General features: G+C 39.7%; 1 protein-coding gene across 2 annotated transcripts in view; it reads right to left on the bottom strand.

Moving 5' to 3' along the window:
• LOC122558360 (homer protein homolog 1-like) overlaps nt 1-24,079 on the bottom strand; it is a 100,473-nt gene that overhangs the window by 28,527 nt on the left and 47,867 nt on the right. For both annotated transcript variants that reach the window (XM_043706841.1, XM_043706848.1), the window contains exons 3-6: nt 20,880-21,011; nt 8,214-8,306; nt 6,077-6,219; nt 1,952-2,108 (exon numbers count right to left, since the gene is read on the bottom strand). In XM_043706841.1, coding sequence (XP_043562776.1) covers nt 1,952-2,108; nt 6,077-6,219; nt 8,214-8,306; nt 20,880-21,011 — 525 coding nt within the window. The remainder of the gene's footprint in view (nt 1-1,951; nt 2,109-6,076; nt 6,220-8,213; nt 8,307-20,879; nt 21,012-24,079) is intronic.

Genomic DNA, 24,079 nt, shown 5'->3' with positions numbered 1-24,079 from the left:
AATATCAACAGAAAGATGTACAGAAGACATGATTTGCATGGCCCTCCCATATAACTGCAACAAATGATCAATTCTGTGTTTTTTTTTTACAAATGTTCACAAGGCTTTAAGAAACAATTTCAAGTGGTGTGAAATTGCCCAATAATGTCATCCTAATCTGAAATCTATTTAGCCATGACCAAAATACCAAGGTTTTCTCTAAAAGTAGTTAAGTTCAATGAGGATCTGCATTTGTTCTTTATGCTCTACAAAATATTACTGATTTAGATCCAAAAGATAAAATTTCAAGCAATTGAAGTTTACCATTTTAAAGACAACAGTCAACAGCTGAAATGTGATTACTGACAGATATAGCAACCACAGTTGTGGAAATACCAAAAAGGCACACTTAATTCACTTTATGCTGGTAAGAAACATTGGAGAAAGTGTGGACGAGGAAGAACAAAAAATGGACACCAACTGCCATGGCTGAAAATGCAACTACACTCTAGAGATTCAAGGGAGATGAGCTGCATATAAACCTTGGCAGCCAGACCAATATCCACAGATTTAAGGTAGTCAAAAAAAAAGTGAATTGGCTGGTTCAGAACCCCAGCTGCATTCCTTGATTGACATTCACGATATTAAGAGCTCCCTCAGTTGTTGTTATTGGACAACTACGTAAGCTAACACTGAGAAATTCCTCTGATATGGAAATTCCCTGGCAGAGAGATTATAGATCACCCAGATAAAGTAATTGACCAACATCATCTTCAAAACAAATTACATCCTATGCAAAGGTTACCCAAGACAAAAGATCCTCCAGCAGACAAATGGTCCACAGATCTGAATAAGAGTCAACAACCCTCAAGGGCGAGGCCTAACATTCATAGAACACAGAACATACAAAAGTACTGCACAGAACAGGCCCTTCGGCGGACGATGTTGTGCCGAGACTTAATCCTAATGTAAAATATAGTAACTTAACCTACGCACCCCTCAACTCACTGTTATCCAAGTGCATGTCCAGCAGTCACTTAAACATCCCAAAGACTTCGCTTCTACCACCTCAGCTGGCAACGCATTCCATGCATTCACAACTCTCTGCATAAAGAACCTACCTCTGATATCTACTCCATACCTTCCTCCTAATATCTTCAAATTCATCCAAATGTGAAAAGTATACATTTAAGCAAAACGTGAATTGTCCAGAATATCTGAGAGAAGTCATACTTTGGGGAGATGGGGTGGTTGTAAACATTGTATACCTTGTAATGCATTATGTATAATGGATTAACTATGGTGGGGGACACATACTAGATGCACCATATAAGAATGGCTTAATGCTCATGTTATAACAGCCCCACCCATTCTCCTGATGTCACAGTCTGTAGGCGGTCTACTCTCTTCTTTGAAGGTAGCGATACCAATTCACCAAGATTCTAGCAATTATGCTTGATCAAACGCAGCTCACATGTAATAAATCTTATAAAAACAGTGCCACCTTCGTACAAGAGTGTATCCTTTACCATTATTCACTTGTTAGGTCAAAACAAAGGAGGATTTGATGGCAATGAAGTTATATCAATTTGAGAAATTATTAGTCTTGCTCAGTTATAGATTATGTGCTGAGAGTGTACAGCCAATCTTTAATCATTTTGGAAACCTAAAGTAGATCTCAAACCCTAACTCTATACGCAGCCTGTTGGAATAACACAAATTCACAAGAACACAAGGATAAATTTTCTTAAACGTGGAGACCTAAACGGCAGACAGCAAAACTGATCTCAAAACCACGTACAATTATATAAAAGTTACTGTACTCCAATCTCCTTGCAATGAATGAAATAATCTAGTTACATTTCTTGGTAATGAAATTAAGAATGCAGTGCGTTTAAAATTAGACTCATCATAGCTGTTAATGTAATCATATATACAGTAGACAAATCCTATGCAGTGCACCAATACATACTCGTTTGTGTAGTCGCTCTGCCTCATCCTGGTAAGCTGTAAGCTGCTGCTTCCACTGTTTAACATTGGCTGTAGATTCCAGTAGTGCTGCTGTAAGTTTAGCATTGTTGGTTTTTAACGTTGCCAATTCAGACTCCCAATGCTTTCCAATTGTAGTACTAAATAAAAGCACAATTCATTAAGCATTGCATAGATTTTCAGTTAAAAATATATCAATTTACAAAGATGTTATGACATTAAAAAAGTTCAGCAAAAACACAGATCTAATGTCAGAACATGTTCAGTTTTCTTCCTTCCAATTGCCCAACAACCTCCCACCCTTTCCTGATGCAACTATCCAATGCCAACTAATCAACATTTCTTCCTGGTTGCAATGCTACTGAACAATGCAAGTGGTTTATTTTATTCTTCCCAAAACTTCCTATCTTGAAAACTTTCAACAGACTTTGCAGCCTGTGAAAAGTAATGCTGTGCTGGCATCCTCATATACCTTTTAAACAAGCTTGAATGTTGGCTTCTGGCTGCAGTCATTATACGCAAACAGATCTTCACATTCAGGCCTTACATTCCTTCCCTCCACTTGATCCATCACTGGTAGCTGTGTTTCAGCTGTTTAACCTCATTTTTCTGCAATGCCTCCCTATGCCTTTCATACCTCTGAAGATATGAAATTGCTGTGTTTTAAGGATTAACTCTGCAGGTCATCATTTTGCCCTTACACGTTAGGATTTGAGCTGCATTGAAAGTAAGCTGTTGTAGACATTCTGAAGTGAAAAGTATTTGTGAATCTTCTGCAACTTCCCATATGCTCTACAGCTTATAGAAAGAAATACACAAAGTTTGTAACAATAATGACTAGCTTGCAAATACATCATGTTCATTGGCATTTCAATTAGGTCAGGTCAGAAAGAGTAACTCCTGCAATCTGCCCATCTGTGCCCTGAATTCAATATCGGTTTAAACTAAAATGATGCAAAACTAAAATAGGTCAGTTTAAAAAAGGCTACATGATTACTGAGCACAGATTATATATGACTGGAAGCTGTATATCAAATAAGCTTGAACACATTAAACAGATATCATTTCCAAGTATGAAATTTTCTTAAAAATTAAATATTTTAAATTGCTTTACAATCATCACCTATAGAAGTCAAACACACCCACTGGCTTATGCTTCGATCCTAAACAATTGCCATGGACACTGATAGGCAATCAGTACCTGGAATAGCTGATGTAGGGAACAAAGGAGGAAATGGGGAGTTCATCGCTTTGGAACAAGACAAGCAAGCAGTTAAATTCTGACTTTCAAGATGCAAAAAGTGGCAGTGGGTGGTCTCAAATTGACTCAAACACAGCTCTCCAAATGTCAATAATGGAGGTATTGTACATCAAATCTACTGCTTTGATGTACAATACTCATCCTACGTTGGAATGCCTTAGCCATTGTTCAAGGAGATATTTTAGTTTACAAAGTTCATTTCAAACATGCTGCAATCCCATTCACAACTGGATAACTGTAGCATCTAAAACAAAATGTCAAGGAGCAAAATAATGTTTAGAAATTAGAATTGAATGATTTTGATGTCTATGCTTACACAATAGTGATGCTGACAGAAAATAAAGTTAATAATCTATATCTAAGGGAAAAAATGCACTTCGATAGCATCAGAATTTCGTAAGAACGTGGTTTGACTTCCTGTTTGGAGTCCTTTATCAAATTGGCATTGGGTAACAACAGCCTACACTTAAAGTTATAGTTCAGAGTTCTCACAATGGCATTGGCACACATTGTCCATTACTGCTTTGTTAAGCAAAAAACATTCCAAAAAGCTCCATGTGCAGTAAACTAGGAAGTTTGAAATTCTACAAAAGGGATTTTAAGATTAGGAAGAAGCAGCATCAAATGGCTTTCCTCTTTCTTTTTGTTTACAATCATTTACTTGTATAAACATTTTTGAATGGAAACAAAATAGTTATAAGATTACAAGTATGGACTTGCCTTCCTTCTAGTGTTCAAAGTCTTCGAGAGCATTGATAGAGTAAATAGGCCAAATAGTTTTCAATGGTAAAGGTTCAATAACTAGAGGGCATTTAAAGGTAGTAAGCAAAAGTAGTAAAAGCAACAGATGTGTTTTTTCTTCAAGAAAAGACATCCTGACTTGGAATGCTGTCCTTGAGGGGTATATGGAATCAGCATCAAATACAGTTTGCAATAGGGAATTCTACAAGTATTAAAGAGTGTTGAGCTCTGGGAAAATAGCTACGTAGTGGGCCTAATTGGATAGTTGCTTGAAGACCAAATGCCAAATTGCCTCCTTCTGTGGTATATCACAATGCTTCTAAAAATATTCCCAGATGCGCGTTTGTTCAGTTTTGCAGTAGCAACTTGTTCTGGATTGATCTGCTTTTCCTGAATGGACAAATGAACTATTGGAGCAAATGCACATTTTTGGCTGAACACTTATTGGTTATTTAAGCCAAACATATTTTCTGTGTGGCAGACATAATATTCACATCCACAGCAAAACGTAAATCCAACAGAACATGTTCAGAGAGAGAATGGTGAAACTAAGTTCTTCCTGGCTATTCAAAACAGATTAGTCTAATAAGATGCTTTATTTTCTCAAAATGGCAAAAAGTACCAGTTTTGCCACAGTTCACTAAGTCCTCAAACAAGCTTTTGTGGAAAATTAATCAAAGTTAACTCGAGGCAGTATGGAACAATTTTCAAAAAGATGAGCTACTTAACAGCCATAAAACTAAGTTTTAAATACACTATTGCTAAACTTGCAGAATTCAGGAAGCTTCTAGTGCCATTACAGAGTTTGATACAAGATTGAAAGTAATACTATATTGAGACAGTTCACATGTCAAAGATACGTATTCCTATTCCAGGAGTCTAAGCAACAAAGACCGATTGATTATTGGCTCTACCTGGCACTTGGCTCATCTAGCGCTTGCTTCTCAAGCTTTATAAAATAAAGTTCAAAACTTTTGGTCAATCCAAGACTCAACACTTTCCATTTTTGAAAAGCTTCAAAATCTTTCATACTCCAAACAGGGAAAATATAAATTCCAGCATATGGGCAGCACAATGGTTAGCACTACTGCCTCATGATGCCAGGGTCTTAGGTTTGATTCCACCCTTGGATGACTGTGTAGTTTGCAACTTCTGTCTGCGTGGGCTTCTTCCGGGTACTCCATTTCATCCCACAGTCTAAAGACATGCAGGTTAAGTGGACTGGCCATGCACAGTTACAGGGATAGGTAGTGGGGTAAGACTCTGAGTGGGATACTGTTCAGAGAGGTGGTATGGACTCTGCGTCAAATAGCCTGCTTTCACATTGTAGGGATTCCATGAAAAAGGCAGCTCAACTATACAAGTGCACAATTTTGCAAGTAGATTCTATTCTTGAGCTTTCCTCTTACTCATCCTATGTCTAAATACATTATCCTACCAGTTAAGATTTCCGACATTACACTAACTATAACATCTCGCATTCCTTAAATGTCCCTTTTCGCTTTATTTTTACTTGACTTTATTTTGATTAGACTTGAAAAGCACAAACTCAGCAAATTGATTTTTATTTTTATTTAATTAAAAAACCATGCCTTAAACCTAGATTTAAGGCCTTGAATTATTGCCCTTGCTCTTCATTTTAAATGGAGAAACTAAAACATTGCCCTGGAACCCCAATAGAAAAGTTTTAAAATGTAGAAAACAAAAAAAGTTAGTAAGCAGATTTTATTTATTGCTCTTAGATTAGATTACTTACAGTGTGGAAACAGGCCCTTCGGCCCAACAAGTCCACACCGACCCGCCGAAGCGTAACCCACCCATTCCCGTACATTTACCCCTTTACCTAACACTACGGGCAATTTAGCATGGCCAATTCCCCTAACCTGCACATCTTTGGACTGTGGGAGGAAACCAGAGCACCCGGAGGAAACCCACGCAGACACAGGGAGAACGTGCAAACTCCACACAGTCAGTCGGCTGAGTCGGGAATTGAACCCGGGTCTCTGGCACTGTGAGGCAGCAGTGCTAACCACTGCCACCGTGCCGCCCAGAGTAGAATAGCAATTACCATGGGACAAACAAGATTTTCACATTTCATGTGCTTACCTGTGAGTGAAAGGCAGAGAACTCTGGTTAATTTCAGCTCGTGCATCAGAGTCTTGCGTTACATCCTGAATAGATCTTTCATCATCCGTCCCATTGATACTCTCAGGTGTCAAAGGTGATTGCAAGTCGCCTCCTGCAGATTCCTGTGAAGCAAGTACCTCAAATCAAAATCAAATCATTCTGAAGGAGTCATTGTTTGGCTAGAAATAAAACACCAGATGTAAAGCTTCCAAATTAATCCCAGTAAAGTCAGTAAATGAAATTATTGCTCCCATGTTGGGTCAGTCTTGCACCTTTGGAATGATTATACAGCCACCAGTTATCCTTGGTAGACAGGCAGGAGGCTGGAAGAACACAGCAAGACAGGCAGCATCAAGTGGTGGAGAAGTCAACTCTGAAGAAGGTCCTGAAGAAGGGTGTCCCCCAAAATGTTGACTTCACCTCCTGATGCTGCCTGGCTTGCTGTGTTCTTCCAGGCTCCTGCCTGTCTACTTTGGATTCCAGTATCTGCAGTTTTTTTGGTCTCTAACTAGCTACCCTTGACCAGCCTTTCCCTCAGCATCTCAAAAAAAAAATCAAGTTTTACTCTGAGAACTACTGAGTCTGACATAAGTTTGAAAGGTCAATATTTCTAGCCACAAGTCACAGTATCACATGACATCAAAAATAGTCCAGGCCTTGCAATTTGGGATAGGAAGAACAACAATCTGGACTGTGAAGACAAAACCACTTTCTCATGACACAAGTAGTTTTCAAAATGCTAACAGCTTATTGGATTCATTAGTCCTCATATTTACAGTAATATGCTTAATTTTAGACATCTCAGTTACAACTTAAAAAATACAGCTTTCATCCCACTTGCAGACAGAATTTAGTTCCTCCTTGAAGTCAATTAATAAATTTTGAATCTGTAGAATCTTTGATATTCAGGCTGGATTTAACATCAAGCATCACATACTTTTGCATAGTTCTTGCATGAGGGAAAAAAACACTCCCTTCGATGTATTTAGATTGAGAAATCAGCTTCATCTTTTCATTTGTCAAAAGAAAGTAATCTGCAATTTATTTGGCTTTTTCTTGTTATTTTGATGAACAGTTATTCAATTTCTTCATGAAATGATACTGAATTAAGTTGCTCAACTATGCGTAATTTTCCAGACTCTTCAGGATTAGTTTTAACCAAACAAATCTGAGTTTCACACTGCAGGATACCAAGTACACATTTCTGCATTGCACTACATATTTGTGAAACATTAAAATAATAAACTAATCCAAATGTTACATTAGTTGGATAGTCATGACTACTTTTTGGTGTGTTAAATTTCTTAATATAAAAGGTCAAAATCTCACCTACTTGTATTTTTAATAAATAATTTATGTATCAATTGCTCACTATTTAAGGGTTAATGGATTTACACATTTCCATCCCTTTGCTCCTTCTTTGCCTGGACTTATTTACCCAAATACCAAACTAAAGCATGGGAAAATGAGAAAGTCTGCAAGAGCTTTCTTTCTTTTCCTCATGTATTCAATGCCCTACTCTTCCCAGATTCGCCACTATCAGCCAATTACATGAACCCAGATTAGACAGAAGAATTCTTGCCACAACCACTGTTGACATTTTCACTCTCCCTCTACACCACAGGTCTCAATCTCAATGTTTGCTGCAGCACTTCAGAAAGTGCTTTGTGGTGTAGTTAGGCATATTAAGTGCCAAAAGTTGACAAAAATCAAGAATGATATTTCCCCAAAACAAACTTGCAGGTCTGGTTCTTTTATCAGACGGACATTATTAATGGAACAGCATTCATTATGGCAGGATTGGGAGTTTTAGTTTAAGCTTCATGTCCTGAGGAAATTGAAGAAATACATGTTTTAAACACTTGTATATGTTAGGTAATTGAGTGCATAATAGGTCAATACTAATTTTCAACAAACACTTGAGTACAGCCTACAAGCACCACTGTGTGTTCAGAGACTGTTTGACCATGGATTTCCACCACAAAATTTTTAAAACGCTGTTAAAATAAACTACCATTGAACTGTTTCTTCTCTTGCATATTATTTATTCTAACAGCACAAACCAGTTTTTGATTTCTGAGGTTTTTATTCTCTCTCAACATGTAGTCATGCCCACCTGTGAAGGCGTACTGGTTAATTCCATTTTTTCCTGCATTTTCTCTTTTGCTATCCGTGCTGCATCTTTAAATTCTTGGAACTTTTCTGCAAACTAAATTGGGAAGAAGTTTTATTTTTAGAAAATGTAGCTTGTAAGACAAGAATATTTCAATATATCAATGTATAGCCATGCTTTTTTAATTGTCTTCTTGAACAACAGTTATTACTTTCATTTTTCAGCTGTAATATGAAGGAAGAGATGTCAGCAAGAGCAACTCCGTTAGTCCTTCTATTAATATATTCTTGCATTTTCTTACCAGGTAATCATCCAATTCCCTTGTGATATTTTGGATTGGATCTGATTCCACCATACTCTCAAGGCAATGCATTCAGATTTTAACTACTTGCTGCATATTAGCTCATGATAACTTTGGCTCATCAGTCTTCATCTTAAAATTAGTGTCTTCTGGTTCTCAATCCTTCCAACAATGAATAGACTTTCCCCATCTATTCTCAGCCAAACCCCTAATTTCTGGGATCACTCATGAATATGTTCTGTATTCATATCCATCATAAAGGAATTGACAAGTCTCCCATTGCAGTCTGGTTCAGAAGCTAAGAGCCCATGGGTTCCAGGCTAATTTGGATCCATTATTGGGCTTGCATGAGGAAAGTGAGGGTGTTGGTTGAAAGTTGTGTGAGATTAGAAGCCTGTGTCCAAGTGATGTAGTGTTTGGTGCTGGGCACCTTGTTGCTTGCTGTGTATATTAAGCGATCTAGACTTGAATGCAGGAGGTTTAACAGTTCGCAGAAAATTGGTGGGGGGGGTAAGTATTGGAGAGGAAAGTCAACTAGAGGATATAGATGAGCTGAACAATAGCAAATGGATTTATTCCTAAAATGTGTGAGGTGATGTATGTTGGAAGGACAAACAAAGCAAGGTAGTTTCTGTTGAGTGGTAGGATCCTGGGATCGGAAGGACCTTTGTGTACATGTTCTTGGATCCTTGAAGGCAAGAGAGGTGGACAAGGTGGCTAACAAAACAATTGGGATTGGTCAAGGCACTAAATACAAGAACAAAGTAGTTATAATGGAGGATGTTAGGCCAGAGAACTACTGTGTGTAATTTTGGTTGCCACACAAGGATGCAATAGCACCAGGGAAGAGTACGGAAGAGATTCACCAGGAAGCTGCTTGAGCTGGAGCAATTCAGCTAAGACTGAGTCTTTCAGATGAGGTTGTTTGCCTTAAAGCAGAAGGAGTGGGATATAACTCCAGTGTACAAAGTTTGAGGGCCGTAGACAAGAAGAAACTACTTTTCAAGCACATGGCCCATAGTCTTGAATGTTATATCACTTCAAGTGCTCATCCAAGTACTTCAAAAGGTGGAGATCTCCCACCTGAACTACCCTGCCAAAAAATGCTTTCCATATTCCCACCACCTTTTACATAAAAAGAATTTGAGTCAGAGGCACAGACAGACGTTTGAGGCTGACAGCAAGAAATCAATGGTGTTGCCTCCCTGGTGCCAGGATCAAGCATGTCTCAGAGTACAGATCATTCTCAAAGGGTAGAGGGACTAGCAGGTGGTGGTTTTCCACATTGGAACTAACAACATAGAATGGGAAAAGGGAAAAGGATGAAATTCTGAAAGAAGAATATAGGAAGTTAGGCAGGATTTTAAAAAGCAAGTCCACATGAGTAGTAATGTCAGATGCTACAAGCTAGTGAGGATAGGAATACAAGACAGCAGATGAATGCATGGCTGAGGAGCTGGAACAGGAAGAAGGGCTCATATTTTTAGACCATTGGAATCTCTTCTGGAGAACAAGTGACCTGTATAAGGACAATGGATTGCACCTGAATTGGAAGGGGACTAATATATTGGCGGGGAGATGTGCTGGAACTATTAGGGATGTTTTAAAGCAGTAAAGGTGATGGGGGTGGGACCCAGGGAGATAGGGAGGAAAGAAATCCATCAGAGACTGGTACAGTTGGGAAAAGGAGCAAGTCAAACAAAGCAAAGAACAGGGCAGGACTGATAAATTGCAGTTATTTCAAAGAAAGATACCGAAAAGGGGAGACAGATGAACTCAGGGCATGGTTAGGAACATGGGACTGGAATATCATAGCAATTACAGAGATGTGGCTCAGGAACGGACAGGACTGGCAGATTAATGTTCCAGGAGACAAATGCTATGAGGAGGACAGAAATGGGGGCAAGAGAGGAGGTGTGTGTTTTTTCTATAATGGATAACATTTCAGTTGTACCTCAAAAGGATATTCCTGGGAATTTAGGGTGTAGGTTTGCTCACTGAGCTGTAGGTTTGATATCCAGACGTTCCATTATCTGGCTAGGTAACATCATCAGTGGCGACCTCCAAGTGAAGCAAAGCTGTTGTCTCCTGCTTTCTATTTATATCTTTCTCCTGGATGTGGTTCCTGGGGTTTGTGGTGATATCATTTCCTGTTCGTTTTCTGAGGGGTTGATCGATGCATCTAGATCTAAGTGTTTGTTTATGGTGTTGTGGTTGGAGTGCCAGACCTCTCGGAATTCTCTGGCATGCCTTTGCTTAGCCTTTCCCAGGATAGATGTGTTGTCCCAGTCGAAATGGCGGTTTTTTTTCATCCGTGTGTAGGGCTACGAGGGAGAGAGGGTCGTGTCTTTTTGTGGCTAGCTGGTGTTCATGTATCCTGGTGGCTAATTTTCTTCCTGTTTGTCCTACGTAGTGTTTGTGGCAGTCCTTGCATGGAATTTTATAGATGATGTTGGCTTTGTCCATGGGTTGTACTGGGGTCTTTTAAGTTTGTTAGCTTTTGTTTGAGTGTGTTGGTGGGTTTGTGCGCTACTAGGATTCCGAGGGGTCTCAGTAGTCTGGCTGTCATTTCTGAAACTTTTGATATATGATAAGGTGGTTAGGGTTTCTGGCTGTTTGGTCTGCTTGTTGTGGTTTGTTCGAGGAATCTGCACACTGTTCTTCTTGAATACGTCGTATAGGTGGTTTTCCTGTTTTTCGAAGTTCGTCTGTGCTGCAGTGTGTGGTGATCATTGGAATAGTGTTCTGATACAGCTTCGTTTGTGTGTGTTGGGATGGTTGCTGGTGTAGAGTATTTGGTCAGTGTTTGTCGGTTTTCTGTATACGCAGGTTTGTAATTCTCCCTTGTGCTTTCTTTCTACTGTGACGTCCAGAAATGCGAGTTTGTCGTCAGTTTCTTCCTCCTTGGTGAACTTTATGCCTGTGAGGGTGTTGTTGATGATGTTAAATGTCTCTTCTATCTTGTTTCGTTTTGTGATGACAGAGGTGTCATCTACGTAGCGAACCCAGAATTTTGGTTTGATGATTGGTAGGGCTGTTTGTTCTAGCCTTTGCATTACCGCTTTTGCTATGAATCCTGATAGCGGAGATCCCATGGGTGCGCTGTTGGTTTGTTTGTAGACTACACTGTTGAAAGTGAAGTGGGTGGTGAGGCACAGGTCCACTAGCTTCATGATGTTTTCATTGGTAATGTGATTGATGGCGGTTGGTGTGTGTGATAGTCTGTTCTAAAAGTGTGGCGAGTGTTTCCTTTGCTAGGTTGATGTTGATGGAGGTGAACAGTGCTGTTACGTCGAATGAGATCATTGCTTCGTCTTCCTCTATTTTGGTGTCTTTTGATGATTTTTAGGAATTCCTGGGTGGAGTGGATGGAGTGCTGTGACTCTACTAGGTAGTTCAGTCTTGCGTGTAGTTCTTTGGCCAGTCTGTAAGTTGGTGTTCCAGGTAGTGAGACTGGTACAATGCATCTATCCTGGGACAGGCTAAGCAAAGACATGCCAGAGAATTCCTAGAGGTCTGGCACTCCAACCACAACACCATAAACAAGCACAGATCTAGATGCCATCTATCAACCCCTCAGAAAATGAACAGGAAATGACATCACCACAAACCCTAGGAACCCCATCCAGGAGAAAGATATAAATAGAAAGCAGGAGACAACAGCTTCGCTTCACTTGGAGGTCGCCACTGATGATGTTACCTAGCCAGGTAATGAAACGTCTGGATATCAAACCTACAGCTCAGCGAGCAAACCTACACCCTAAACCTCAACCTGAGCTACAAACCTTCACAAACCTTGCAAATTCCTGGGAATACATCCACAGAAGTTATTTGGGTGGAACTGAGAAATAAGAGAGATGTTCACCTTAGTTTTACTATAAAAGCCCCCCCAAGCAGGAAATTGATAAATTTATAAAGGAGATCTGTTATCTGCAAGAATAATAGGGTAGTTTAAATTGAGGGGTGATAGATAAGACAGATGTCAGAGGTAGGTTTTTCACTCAGTACGGAGGACTTGGAACGTCCTGCCTGCAACAGTAGTAGACTCTCCAACTTTAAGGACATTAAATTGGTCATTGGATAAACATATATGAATGATAATGGAGTTGTGGGTGAGATGGGCTTCAGATTGTTACAAACTGTGAAATATCAAGGACTGAAGGGCCTGCACTGCACTGTAATGTTCTATCTTTCATGGTAGTGGATTTTAACTTGGACTGCCATAGTGTTTCAAAAATTAAGATGGACAGAAATTCGTTAAATTTGTACAAGAAAAATCTCTGATTCAGTATATGTATCTACCAGAGAAAGTAGAAAACTTGACCTACTCTTGGGAAATAAGACAGGGTAGGTGACAGAGGTGTCAGTGGGGGAGCACTTTGGGACCAGTGACCATAATTCTATTAGTTTTAGTTTTATAACAGTGATGGAAAAGGAGAGGCCAAATCCAGAAGTTAAAGTTCTAAATTGGAGGATGGCCAATTTTGACAGTATTAGACAAGAACTTTCAAAAGTTTGATTGGGGGGTCGATGTTTGCAGGTAAAGGGACGGCTGGAAAATGGGAAGCCTTCAAAAATGAGATAACGAAAGTCCAGAGACAGTATATCCCTGTTAGGGTGAAGGACAAGGCTGGTAGGTGTAGGGAATGCTGGATGACGGAATTGATTGAGTGAATCCTTAGAGTATAAAGGCAGTAGGAGTATACTTAAGAGGGAAATCAGGAGGGCAAAAAGGGGACATGAAATAGCTGTGGCAAATAGGATTAAGGAGAAGCCAAAGGATTTTTACAAATACGCAACAGACAAAAGGGTAACTAGGGAGAAAAGAGGGCTCCTCTAAGATCAGCAAACCTGCCTTTGTGTGGAGCTGGAAGATGGGGGAAGATACTAAACGAATATTTTGTATCAGTGTCTACTATGGAGAAGGACATGGAAGATACAGAATGTAGGGAAATAGATGCTGATATCTTGAAAAATGTCTATATTACAGATGCAGTGGTGGAGGTCTTAAAATGTATATGCTTGGATAAATCACCAGGACCTGTTCAGGTGTACCCTAGAACTCTGGAAAGTGATTGCTGGGACCTTTGCTGAGATATTTCTATCATCGATAGTCACAGGTGAGCTGCCAGAAGACTGGAGGTTGACAAATGTGGTGCCACTGTTTAAGAAAGGTGGTAAGGAAAAGCCAGGGAATTATAGACCAGTGAGCCTGACTTTACTAGCGGGCAAATTGTTGGAGGGAATCCTGAGGGAAAAGACATATTTATTTGGAAAGACAAGGATTGAAGAGGGATAGCCAACATGGCTGTGTGGGGAAAACCATGTCTCACTGACTTGGTTGAGTTTTCTGAAGTAACGAAGAGAATTGATGAGCACAGAGTGGAGGACGCGATCTATATGGACTTGGAAAAGGCGTACAATAAGGGTCCTCATGGTAGACAAGTTAGTAAGGTTAGATCACATGCAGGGAGAACGATCCATTTGGATACAGAACTGACTCAGTTGGAGGACAGAGAATGGTGGAGGAGGGTTGATTTTCAGACTGGAGGCCTGTGACCAGTGCTGGGTCCACTGCTTTTCATTATTTATATAAATCATTTGAATGTGAACATAGGAAGTAGAGTTAGCAAATTTGCAGATGACACCAAAATTGGAGGTGTCCAATCTGACCAGGTGGGCCAACAGGCTAAAGGGTGGCAGATGGAGTTTAATTTAGATGAACATGAGTTGCTGCATTTTGGTAAGGCAAGTCAGGACAGGACTTACACAAGTAAGGTCCTGGGGAGTGTTGATGAACAAATGGACCTTGGAGTGCAGGTTCATAGTTTCTTGAAAATGGAGTCTCAGGTAGCCAAGATAGTGAAGGCGACATTTGGTACGCTTGCCTTTATTGGTCAGTGTGTAGAGTATAGGAGTTGGTAAATAATGCAGCTGTACAGGATATTGATTAGATCTCTTTTGGAATATTGTTTGCAATTCTGGCCTCCCTCTTATAAGGAGGATCTTGTGAAATTTGAAAGGGTTCAGAAAAGATTTACAAGGATGCTGCCAGGGTTGGAGGGTTTGAGCGAAAGGGAGAATCAGAATTGGTGGAGCTGTTTTCCCGAAGCAGTGACCTTATACAAGCTCACAAAAGGTTTATAAATTCATGAGGGGCATGGTTACAATAAATAGACAAATGTCTTTTTCCTGAGGTGGGCGAGTCTAGAACTAGATGGCATAGATTTAGGGTGAGAGGAAATTTAAAAGGGACCTAAGGGGCAATGTTTTCACAGAGGGTGGTGCATCTATGGTATGAGCTGCCAGAGGTTGGTGCAATTACAACATTTAAAAAGCATCTCGGTGGGTATATGAACAGGAAGGGTTTACAGGGATATGGGCCAAGTGCTGGCAAGTGGGAATAGATTAATTTAGGATATCTGGTTGGTGTTGACAAGTTGGACCAGAGGGTCTGTTTCTGTTCTGTATGTCCCCATGACTAACTCTCCAAACTTCCTGCCTTGCATGTTAAAATTACACCCCATTGTTACCGACCCTTCAATAAAGAGCAATAGCAATTTTCTATCCATCCGGTGATTAAAGTGGGGGATCATTTCGGGATGAGTGACTATAATTCTGTAAGTTTTAAGTTACTCATGGACTAAAATGAAAGTAGCCATTGGGTGAAAAGCATTAAACTGGAGGTTAACTAACACAACTTCGGCAGGAACTAGCATGTGGGAATCCTTTAGAGGCTAGTTGATTAGAGTTCTGGACCAGCATTTTCCTGTGAAAATAAATGGATAAGGATGGCAAGATTGGGGAATCTTGGGTGACAAGAAATTGAGAGCTTAGTCAAAAATTAAAAAGGAGGTATATTTAAGGTTCAGGAAACTGAAAATAGAGAGCCCTTGAAGGACACAAAGATCACAAAAAAACTCAAACAAGAAATTAGAAGGACTAAAAGAGGCTGTGCAATGTCTTTGGCAAACAGGAGTAAAGTCTCAAGGTGCTTTAATCTGCTCTCATACAAAGAGCAAAAGGATCACAAGGGAAAGTGAGAATCACTTAAGGATAAAGGAGGGAATTTATCCATGAAGCTAGAGGAAGTGGGTGATGTCCTTAAATGAATATTTTACATTAGTGTTAACAAAGCAGAAGGATAAAATGGCTGGTGAGGGGGTATGTTGATATTTTGGGGCATGTCAATATAAAAAAGGTGGTGGTGTTGTGTGTTTTTTTTTAAAGAATGGGTAGACAAGCTTCCAGGACCTGATGGGAACCATCTTTGAAGGCTTGAGTGGGGAAGGGGCCTTGTACAAAATAGTTGTATCCTCTTTAGTCACAGGAGTGCTTCCAGACAGATGTTGGTGGTAGAGAGTTGCTTTTCAAACTGGAGGCCTGTGACCAATGGTAGGCTGCAAGCATTACTTCTGGGACTACTATGGCTTGTCATTTATATTAAAGATTTAAATGAGAATAAGAGGCACGGTTAATAAGTTTGTGGATGACACCAAAAACAATGGTCTAGTAGCCAGCGAAGGTGCTTATCCAAGAGTACAACAGGATCTTGACCCACTGGACAAGTGGACTGAGGAATTCTAAATGGAGTTTAAATTTAGATAAATGCGAAATATTGCTAAAATAGCTTGAGGCCTGTATCCCAACACCAAGTCACCCTTTATGTACACATGGGAGAGCCCTTAACACTGATTCAGATCTCCCAGAGCCAGCTCTCAATGAAAAGAATGTCGTATTTTTTTTTGAAAGGGTCACTGGATCAGAAACATCAACTCCACCTCCTCTCCACAGATGCTGCCAGACCTGCTTAGCCTTTCCAGCAATTTGCTTGTTTCTTCCAGACTGATCCTGTCTGAGGTCGTGATATTTTTATAGAAACCTACAAGCCAATTGTTTATGAAATCTTCCCCTCTCAAAACTCATCTTCATGGCAACCTGAGTTATATGGGTCTTGAGCCATACAGAAATTACCTATCCATTAGACTCCCAACTCCATTCTATCTTTGAAATATCTCCACAGAAGCTGGTTTCCTGTCAACAAGTCACCCTCTTTTTACAAAGGGAGAGTCCTTCAACACGGATCACAAGATCTGACAGCTGAGCGAAAAGGATGTCTGACACTTGTTTTACCTGTCAACTCGGGCTCCCTAATCGGACCAGATTAAATACCCCCAGTCAAGGAACTCATTCTATAAAGATCCACCTGGCTGACCTTGTTACATTCACTAGTTGTATTCTGACAAAATCAGGGCAGGACTGATGCAATTAATAGTAGGGCCCTGGGAAATGCTGTCGAATAGAAAGAACTCGGGAAGCAATAAAGGGTTTCCTGATAATTCCCCTGCTCCTCGGATGCTGCCTGACCTGCTGTGCCTTTCAGCACCACACAACTCTGGTGTTTCTTAGTTAATCCTTTAATAATCACCCAGCTCTTGGTATTAAGTCTGCTCCTGTCCCTGCCCATTCCTGAAGAAGGGCTTATGCCCGAAACGTCGATTCTCCTGTTCCCTGGATGCTGCCTGACCTGTTGCGCTTTTCCAGCTACACATTTTCAGCTCTGATCTCCAGCATCTGCAGACCTCACTTTCTCCTGTCCCTGTTGGTCTATCAAAGTAACTTTGAAATAGCAGCAGAAAAAAACCTCCCTCCCTTACTTCACATAACTACCACAGTTACCACACTGCCACATGATTCTCTGCAGACTGGTCTCAGTGCTGATTGCAGAGGCCTCTTTATGCTCTGCCTCAGCTGTTATGGATTCAAAAGAGTCATACAGCACAGAAACAGATGCTTTGGTTCATCTCGTCTATGGCAACCAAGTTTCCCAAACGAAACGAGCCCCCATTTGGTTGCGTTTGGTCCATATCAGTCTAAACCTTTCCCATTCATGTACCTGACCCAAATGCCTTTTCAATAATGTAACAGTACCTAATTACCACCATCTCTGGCAGTTCATTCCAAATATAAGTCACTATGAAATATTGCTACCCAGGTCCCTTTAAAATCTCTCCCCTCACGTTAAATATGCCCTCTAGTTTGAACTCCACCCCCGCCCCCAACTGAAAAAATCTTTAGCATTATCTAGGTCCCTCATGATTTTATACACCTCAAAGGTCACCTCTCAGCTTCTTATGCTTCAGGGAAAAAAAATCCCAACCTATCCCACTTCACCTTATAATTCAAACCCTTCAGTCTCAGTAACGCCCTTAAATCTTTTCTGCACCCTCTCCAATTTCATAATATCCTTCCTACAGCAGGGTGACCAGAACTGCACACAGTACTCAAGGTGGCCTCACCAGCTTCTTGTACAACCTAAACATGACATCTCCACTCCTACACTCATTACTCTTGACCAATGAAAGCAAGCACGCCAAAATGTTCATTACCTTGTTTACCTGTGATGCAACTTTCAATGAACGATGTACCTGAATTCCTAGGTCTTTGTATTCATCAACACTCCCTAGGGCTGAACCATTAGGCTGTATAATTTGTGCCCTTATTCATTTTACCAAAATGCAAGACTTTGCATTTCTCCAAATCAAATTTCAGTAACTGGTTTAAACCTGATTAAGTGTTAGCCCCAGTTAACTAACCAGCTACAGCAGCCTCAACAAGAGACTTTTTATTTTACTCTCCTCAGCATAGAGAGACTTAACCATCAAGCTATAAACTCTACTAATCAGTTGATGCTATCAAAGAATTGGCAATTAATACTAGATTCTAATGCAAGAGATTGACAAACTTCCACACTTACCAAACTGCTAAACTCCATTCTCAGCATATCTGGCAGCGTCTCTGCAGAGAAATCAGAGGTAACATTTTGGGTCGAGTGATCTTTCCTCAGGAGGAAATTTGAGGAAAGGTCACTTGAGTCAGAACAGTAACTCTGATTTCTCTCCACAGATGCTGCCAAACCAGCTGAACTTTTGTCTGGTTTACAGCATCTGCAGTTCTTTTAGTTTTTCCCCTCCTTCCTCAGTAGGTTGCACTGTGGTGCATGGATGTCGATGACCATCAGATTTTCTTCTCTCCCCATTCACTGGAATGCAGGCACCACTGGCTGGGACAGCATTTACGGTCTGTGCCTAGTTGCCCTTGCAAAGGTGGTAGCAAACTGCCTTCTTGAACCATTATAGACTATACTACAGGTAGAATCTCAATACTGTTCGGGCCAAGTGGTGGTGGTGGGTGTCAAATCTAAGATTTTGATTCAGTGATGTGGATGGAACAGCAATGTATTTCCCAGTCAGGATGGTGAGCGGCTTGGAGGGGAACTTGCAGGCAGTGGTACTCTTATGCATCTGCTGCCTTTGTCCTTCTAGGTGAAGTTGTGATTTTGGAAGGTGCTTTGACGAATTTCCGTACAATGGACTAAAGTATCTCTTTCTTTGCCGTAAAAGCTTGAGACCAAGTGCCCAGAACATCACACAATACACTATAAATCACTAATTCAGTCTTTATAAAAGTTCACTATAACTTCCTTGCTCTTACACACCATGCCCCTATCAAGTTCAGAATTGTACATACCTTATTAACCACATGTTCAACCTGTTCGGACATCAATTTGTGCACACATGCCCTCAGGTCTGTCCCTCCCCTAACCTGTTGAGGTATTTTTGTTTAAAATATGACACCTCCCTTCAGTCTTATGAAACTAAACTACCTGACACTCTTCTGCTTTATGCCTCATCTCCATAAGGTCATCCATTCCATCAGCCTTTGCCCTTTTTGAAGTTTATCACTATCCTCCACAGTTCACAATACTCCCAAGTTCCATGCTTATTCACAGATTTTGAAACTGCCATACTGAAGTTACATCACTGACATGTATAAAGAATAGCAGGGATCCAGTTGTGACCACAGAAAAACCCCATTGTATATGTACTCCAGTCAAAGAAACAAACACTGACAAGCACTGTTGTTTTCAGTTTAGCTAACTCCATACCCACTCTTTCACTGGCCACTGTACTACATGGGCTTTAACTTGGCTGACAAGCCTATTATCTGACACTTGAACAAGTGTCTTTTGAAGTCCATGTGCATCACAAAAACTAAATTCTAGCTGTGTAAAATTCATTAACTACACCATTCACACTTTGGCAGAACTGGTAATTCTTTATCTTGTCTCACTAGTGTAGTTCATTCTTATACAACTACTTTGGCAACATACTACACTGATATTAAAGAGTCAATTAGTGTGACAAATTTTGCAGCAATCAAATTAGCAAAACATGCAGTCTCTTGACACCAACCTAAAAATCAAACTTACTAACTTTCAAGACTGTAGTAAAGCTATTAATTTGTCAATATGATAAGAAATTTAATACATCTCAGCTGGGTCTGAGAAGTGTCAGGCTGAATATTCCCTTAATAGAAATGAATTTACTTAAATTTATGGCATATTTAATTGGCTGATTTAATAACTCAATTGTTTCCATTTAACTTTGTTTTTGATGAAGATCAGGATTCATAACTAGTGCAGTGGATTTGCATTAACCTCATTTTCCACCATATGTAATATGGGGGCACGTAACCAGACAATCATCATTTTGGAGCTGGCTCTCCTGCTCACTTGCCTCTGCGTCACTGCAACTCTATACTGTACTCTCTCCCTTGGGAAGATAGCTAAGGCAAGGAACCTTCAAAAAAAAACTTGAATGTTTTGAAACTGCAAGCCCTCATTCGAGTCAATGGACCTAGTGTGGGAAAGTAGGTAGCAACATAGTTTGCATGGTACAGACTGGATGAGCTAAATGGCCTCTTCTGTACTCTATGATTCTCTTATGCCTCCTGCCATTTGTTCATCTCCTGAACCTTTGCTAATTATGAGTGTTCTGGGGTGAGAATTGGCTGACAGAAGAGCTGGGAGAATGACCTATGGTGATTTGAGTTGGGATGCAGGAAAGCAGGAGATGCTGTGGGCAGGGCTTGTGAAGTGGAAAGAAATTAGCGTTTTGTAAACTTACATTTAAAAATTTAATTTTGTTCACAATTATGATAATTTAAAAATAACTGCTATTTAAACTTAAAGGTTGCATTCTTTCTTTATGACATTAAAAGGTCCTGCAGAACCAAACTAAAGCCTTTATAATGCAAAGATCTGATTCACTTAACATTTTCATTTACAGTTGTAAGTTTTAATGCAAATACAATATTAAGCTGAAAATGATATTGGATCTCAAGTTATGTATTACTGGCCATCTAACACTTTAGTCATGCACTAGAAATTGGGCTTAAATTTGATAAAAACCAAATTGAATGCAAGTATACATGTGTTTGAGTATTTATTTGCCAAGATCTCTAGCAGTACAAGTTAAGAAATGTAACCATAAAAACAATTTACTATTCTATATGGTTATACTCACTTTAGTTAGATGATGCTCTGAGGAAAAACCGAGACCATAGACAGTGTTTGCACGACTGTCTGGCCACTGACCAAACTTTTGAGATGTTTTTGTGAATGTCATGTTTGGAGTGATTGTGCTGTTGATTATTGCCTGAAAGAAAGAAAACACTATTGTAACATGAAATTGGATTTTACAAGCTGAAACCTTCAAACGAGATCAACGGCTCCTGCATTCCCAAATAATTTTAGACATGCCATTTAATTCAAACTAATACTTGAAAATAGGCATTGAAAGGTGTGTGGGTTAGTTGTTCCTTCATCATCCCACATAGAAGAGAATTGCATAAGCTGCTCAAACTCTCTCTCTGTTGGCTATTTGTTTCCCACATTGAAAGAGGAAAACCCCAAAATCTGTTCACTAAAGAACAATCCTGTTGATACAAGTAATCAACAAGGGGCAAAGTGGAAAGTTTACAAAAAAGTTCCAAAAGGTTAGTATTTCAAACTAAAGGAATACAAATCAATATGAATCTCATGGGCTTTAATCTATAATGTCAATGCATGTTGATTGTGTCAGATGGTATAATTGTAAACTCAGACTAACACTCTTGGGATAGAAGTCAAATGTCTCCAAGGCAACTGGTAGAATTCAAATTAATTTAATATATCTGGAATGGAAAATTAGTCTCAGTAATGGTGGCTTTGTAACCGCGATAACCATTGTAACAAAAAAAAATGCGTCTATTCATTAATTCCCTTCAGGATAGGAAATCTACTATTCCTAACTGATCTGACTTAGATGCGACTTCAGAACCACAGCAGTGTGATCAACACAACTGCTCTCTGAAAGCCTCGTAAATATCCTTGAATTGAGTGACTTAAGAAAAAACCATTCAGGAATGTGGACTGGAGTAATAAATGCTGGCTAGAATGTCCTTGAGGTGATGGTGCAGGGCTGTCGTCTTAAATCACTGAAGTCCATTTAGTAGAGGTGCATCTACAATGCTGTTAGGGAGGAAGTTCCACGATTTTGACCCACTGACACTGAAGAAAGAATAAAATTTCAGAACAGTGTGTCGCTTGACAAACTTGAAGATGGTGGTATTTCGATGTATCTGCTGCCTTTGTAGTTCTAGATCATAGTGGTCATGCAATTGAAAGGTGCTGTCTAAGGAACTGAGTGAACTTCACTGCATCTTCTAGATGGTACACTACTGCAACTGATCACTACTGGTCAAGGGTGCAAATATTTGCAGATGCAGTGCCAAAAGGGTTGCTTTGTTCTAGATGGCGTCAAGCTTCTTGATTATTGTTAGAGCTTCACTCATCCAGGTCAATGGAAAATATTCATTATGCTTAGAGATGGAGAAGCTTTGGGGAGTTAGGTGGAGAGTTACTTCCTACAGGATTCTGAGTCTCTGATCTGTTCTTGTAGACAGTTTCTGGTCAATAATAAACTCCAGGATGTTGAGTGGGAAATTCAGCCACGGTAATGCCAATGAATATCAAGAATTGATGGTTAAATTCTTTGTTGGTGATGGCTGTTGTCTGACACTTGTCAGTCTAAGCTTATATATTGTCCAGGTCTTGCTGAAAAGTTTCCCAATTAGGGATAAGCAACAAATGCTGGCTCAGCCAGTGACACCCACAGCCCACGAACAAATAGAGAATACAGTCACAAAAGACATACTCAAATATTAGCGATAAATAAAATGACCAATATGCACTGCATAACTGCTTCAAACTTTAACTATTTGCTCATATTCACAATGATCTGACTTTCTTAATGCTATCTTTATTCTTCTGAAATTCCAATGCACTATGACCTTTCCACATCTTAATTTGTATCCTTTTCAATGCTGCTAGTTAATTAATCGAACTTATTTCTCGTCCTCCAAATTTCTCTAAGTACCAAAGATTTGAAAGGGACAAATGTTTGATATATTGTTCTATCAGAAAGAGGCTGTCAATATAAAAAAATTCCAATTTATATAATACATTTCAGGAAATCCCAATGCATTTTGTAAGCAAATGAAGGACTTTTGAACTACAGTCATTATTAGGAAATAAAATCAAACTGAACAGAGATCCTCTGGGTTCTCTCAAATAGCAATGTGATAAGTGATCAAATATTGTTTGACATATTGATTGAAGTATAAATATAAAAGACTGAAATAACCTGTGCTCCTTTGAAATAATGCCATGGAATTTGGAACTCAAGCAGAGCAGATGAAGTCTCTACTTAATACTTTATCAGAGAGACAGCACCTCGGTCAGCCTGGTTTTTCTATTCAATTACCTTGAACTCAACCTTATGGCCCAGATGAGTGTTATAAAATGAACCACAGTTGATATTAACTTCACGTAGTGTGCAAAGAACACAGCATGGCCCAGAATGTGACAAATGATACTGCCGCTCAACATCCAGGCAATTATAGTCTACAACATGGCAGTCTCACCATCTCCATTGGACATTCATCAGCATTACCATCAACATCATCCATGGTGGCAACATTCACCTGAAACTCAAATGGATCAGACAAATACATATTGTGGCAGGTCAGCAGCTTGGTTTTGTAGCTATTAACTCAGACCAGACTCCCAAAGTTTGTTCACCAACTACATGCATATGGTGAAGTATGATGGAATATGACCAACTTGCCAGGATCAGTGCACCAAGAAGCTTATCACTGAGAACAAAGCAGCCTCTTAAGTGGCAGTTCAACTCCTTTATTCCCTTCACCACCAGCCCAGTGGTACAATCACTATTATCTACAAGATGAACTCGAGCAACTCAAAGACTATCACCAGCACCTCAAACACATGCCTTTTAGTGCCAAGTAAGGTGATTTCAGTAGTTGTAATTTGTCTTGATCATCTCAAGTATATACTGGGTTGGCTCAGATTTATCATAAACACAGGTTGCAGAAAATCCCAAATGCATACATTTGTAGGTATAACGTAATAACCTAGTATTTCACACACCATTCTAACTTGAAAAACATTTCATTACTGTGGATAAAAACCTTCAAATTTACTACTTAATTGCACAATGGGCACACTTACACCACATGGACTCCATACGGCAGCTTAACAATTTCAAGGTTATTTAGGGATGGGCAATAAATGTTGGCCGTGCAAGTGATACTCAGCCCATCAAGAAATTAAAGAAAAAATCTGATGGAAATACTTAGTTTCTGAAGAGTCATCTAGACTCAA

The sequence above is a fragment of the Chiloscyllium plagiosum genome, chromosome 2 (genome assembly GCF_004010195.1).
Source record: "Chiloscyllium plagiosum isolate BGI_BamShark_2017 chromosome 2, ASM401019v2, whole genome shotgun sequence".
Taxonomy (NCBI): domain Eukaryota; kingdom Metazoa; phylum Chordata; class Chondrichthyes; order Orectolobiformes; family Hemiscylliidae; genus Chiloscyllium; species Chiloscyllium plagiosum.
Note: the sequence above shows the minus strand (reverse complement) of the source record. Positions and strands in the feature narration are given on the sequence as shown.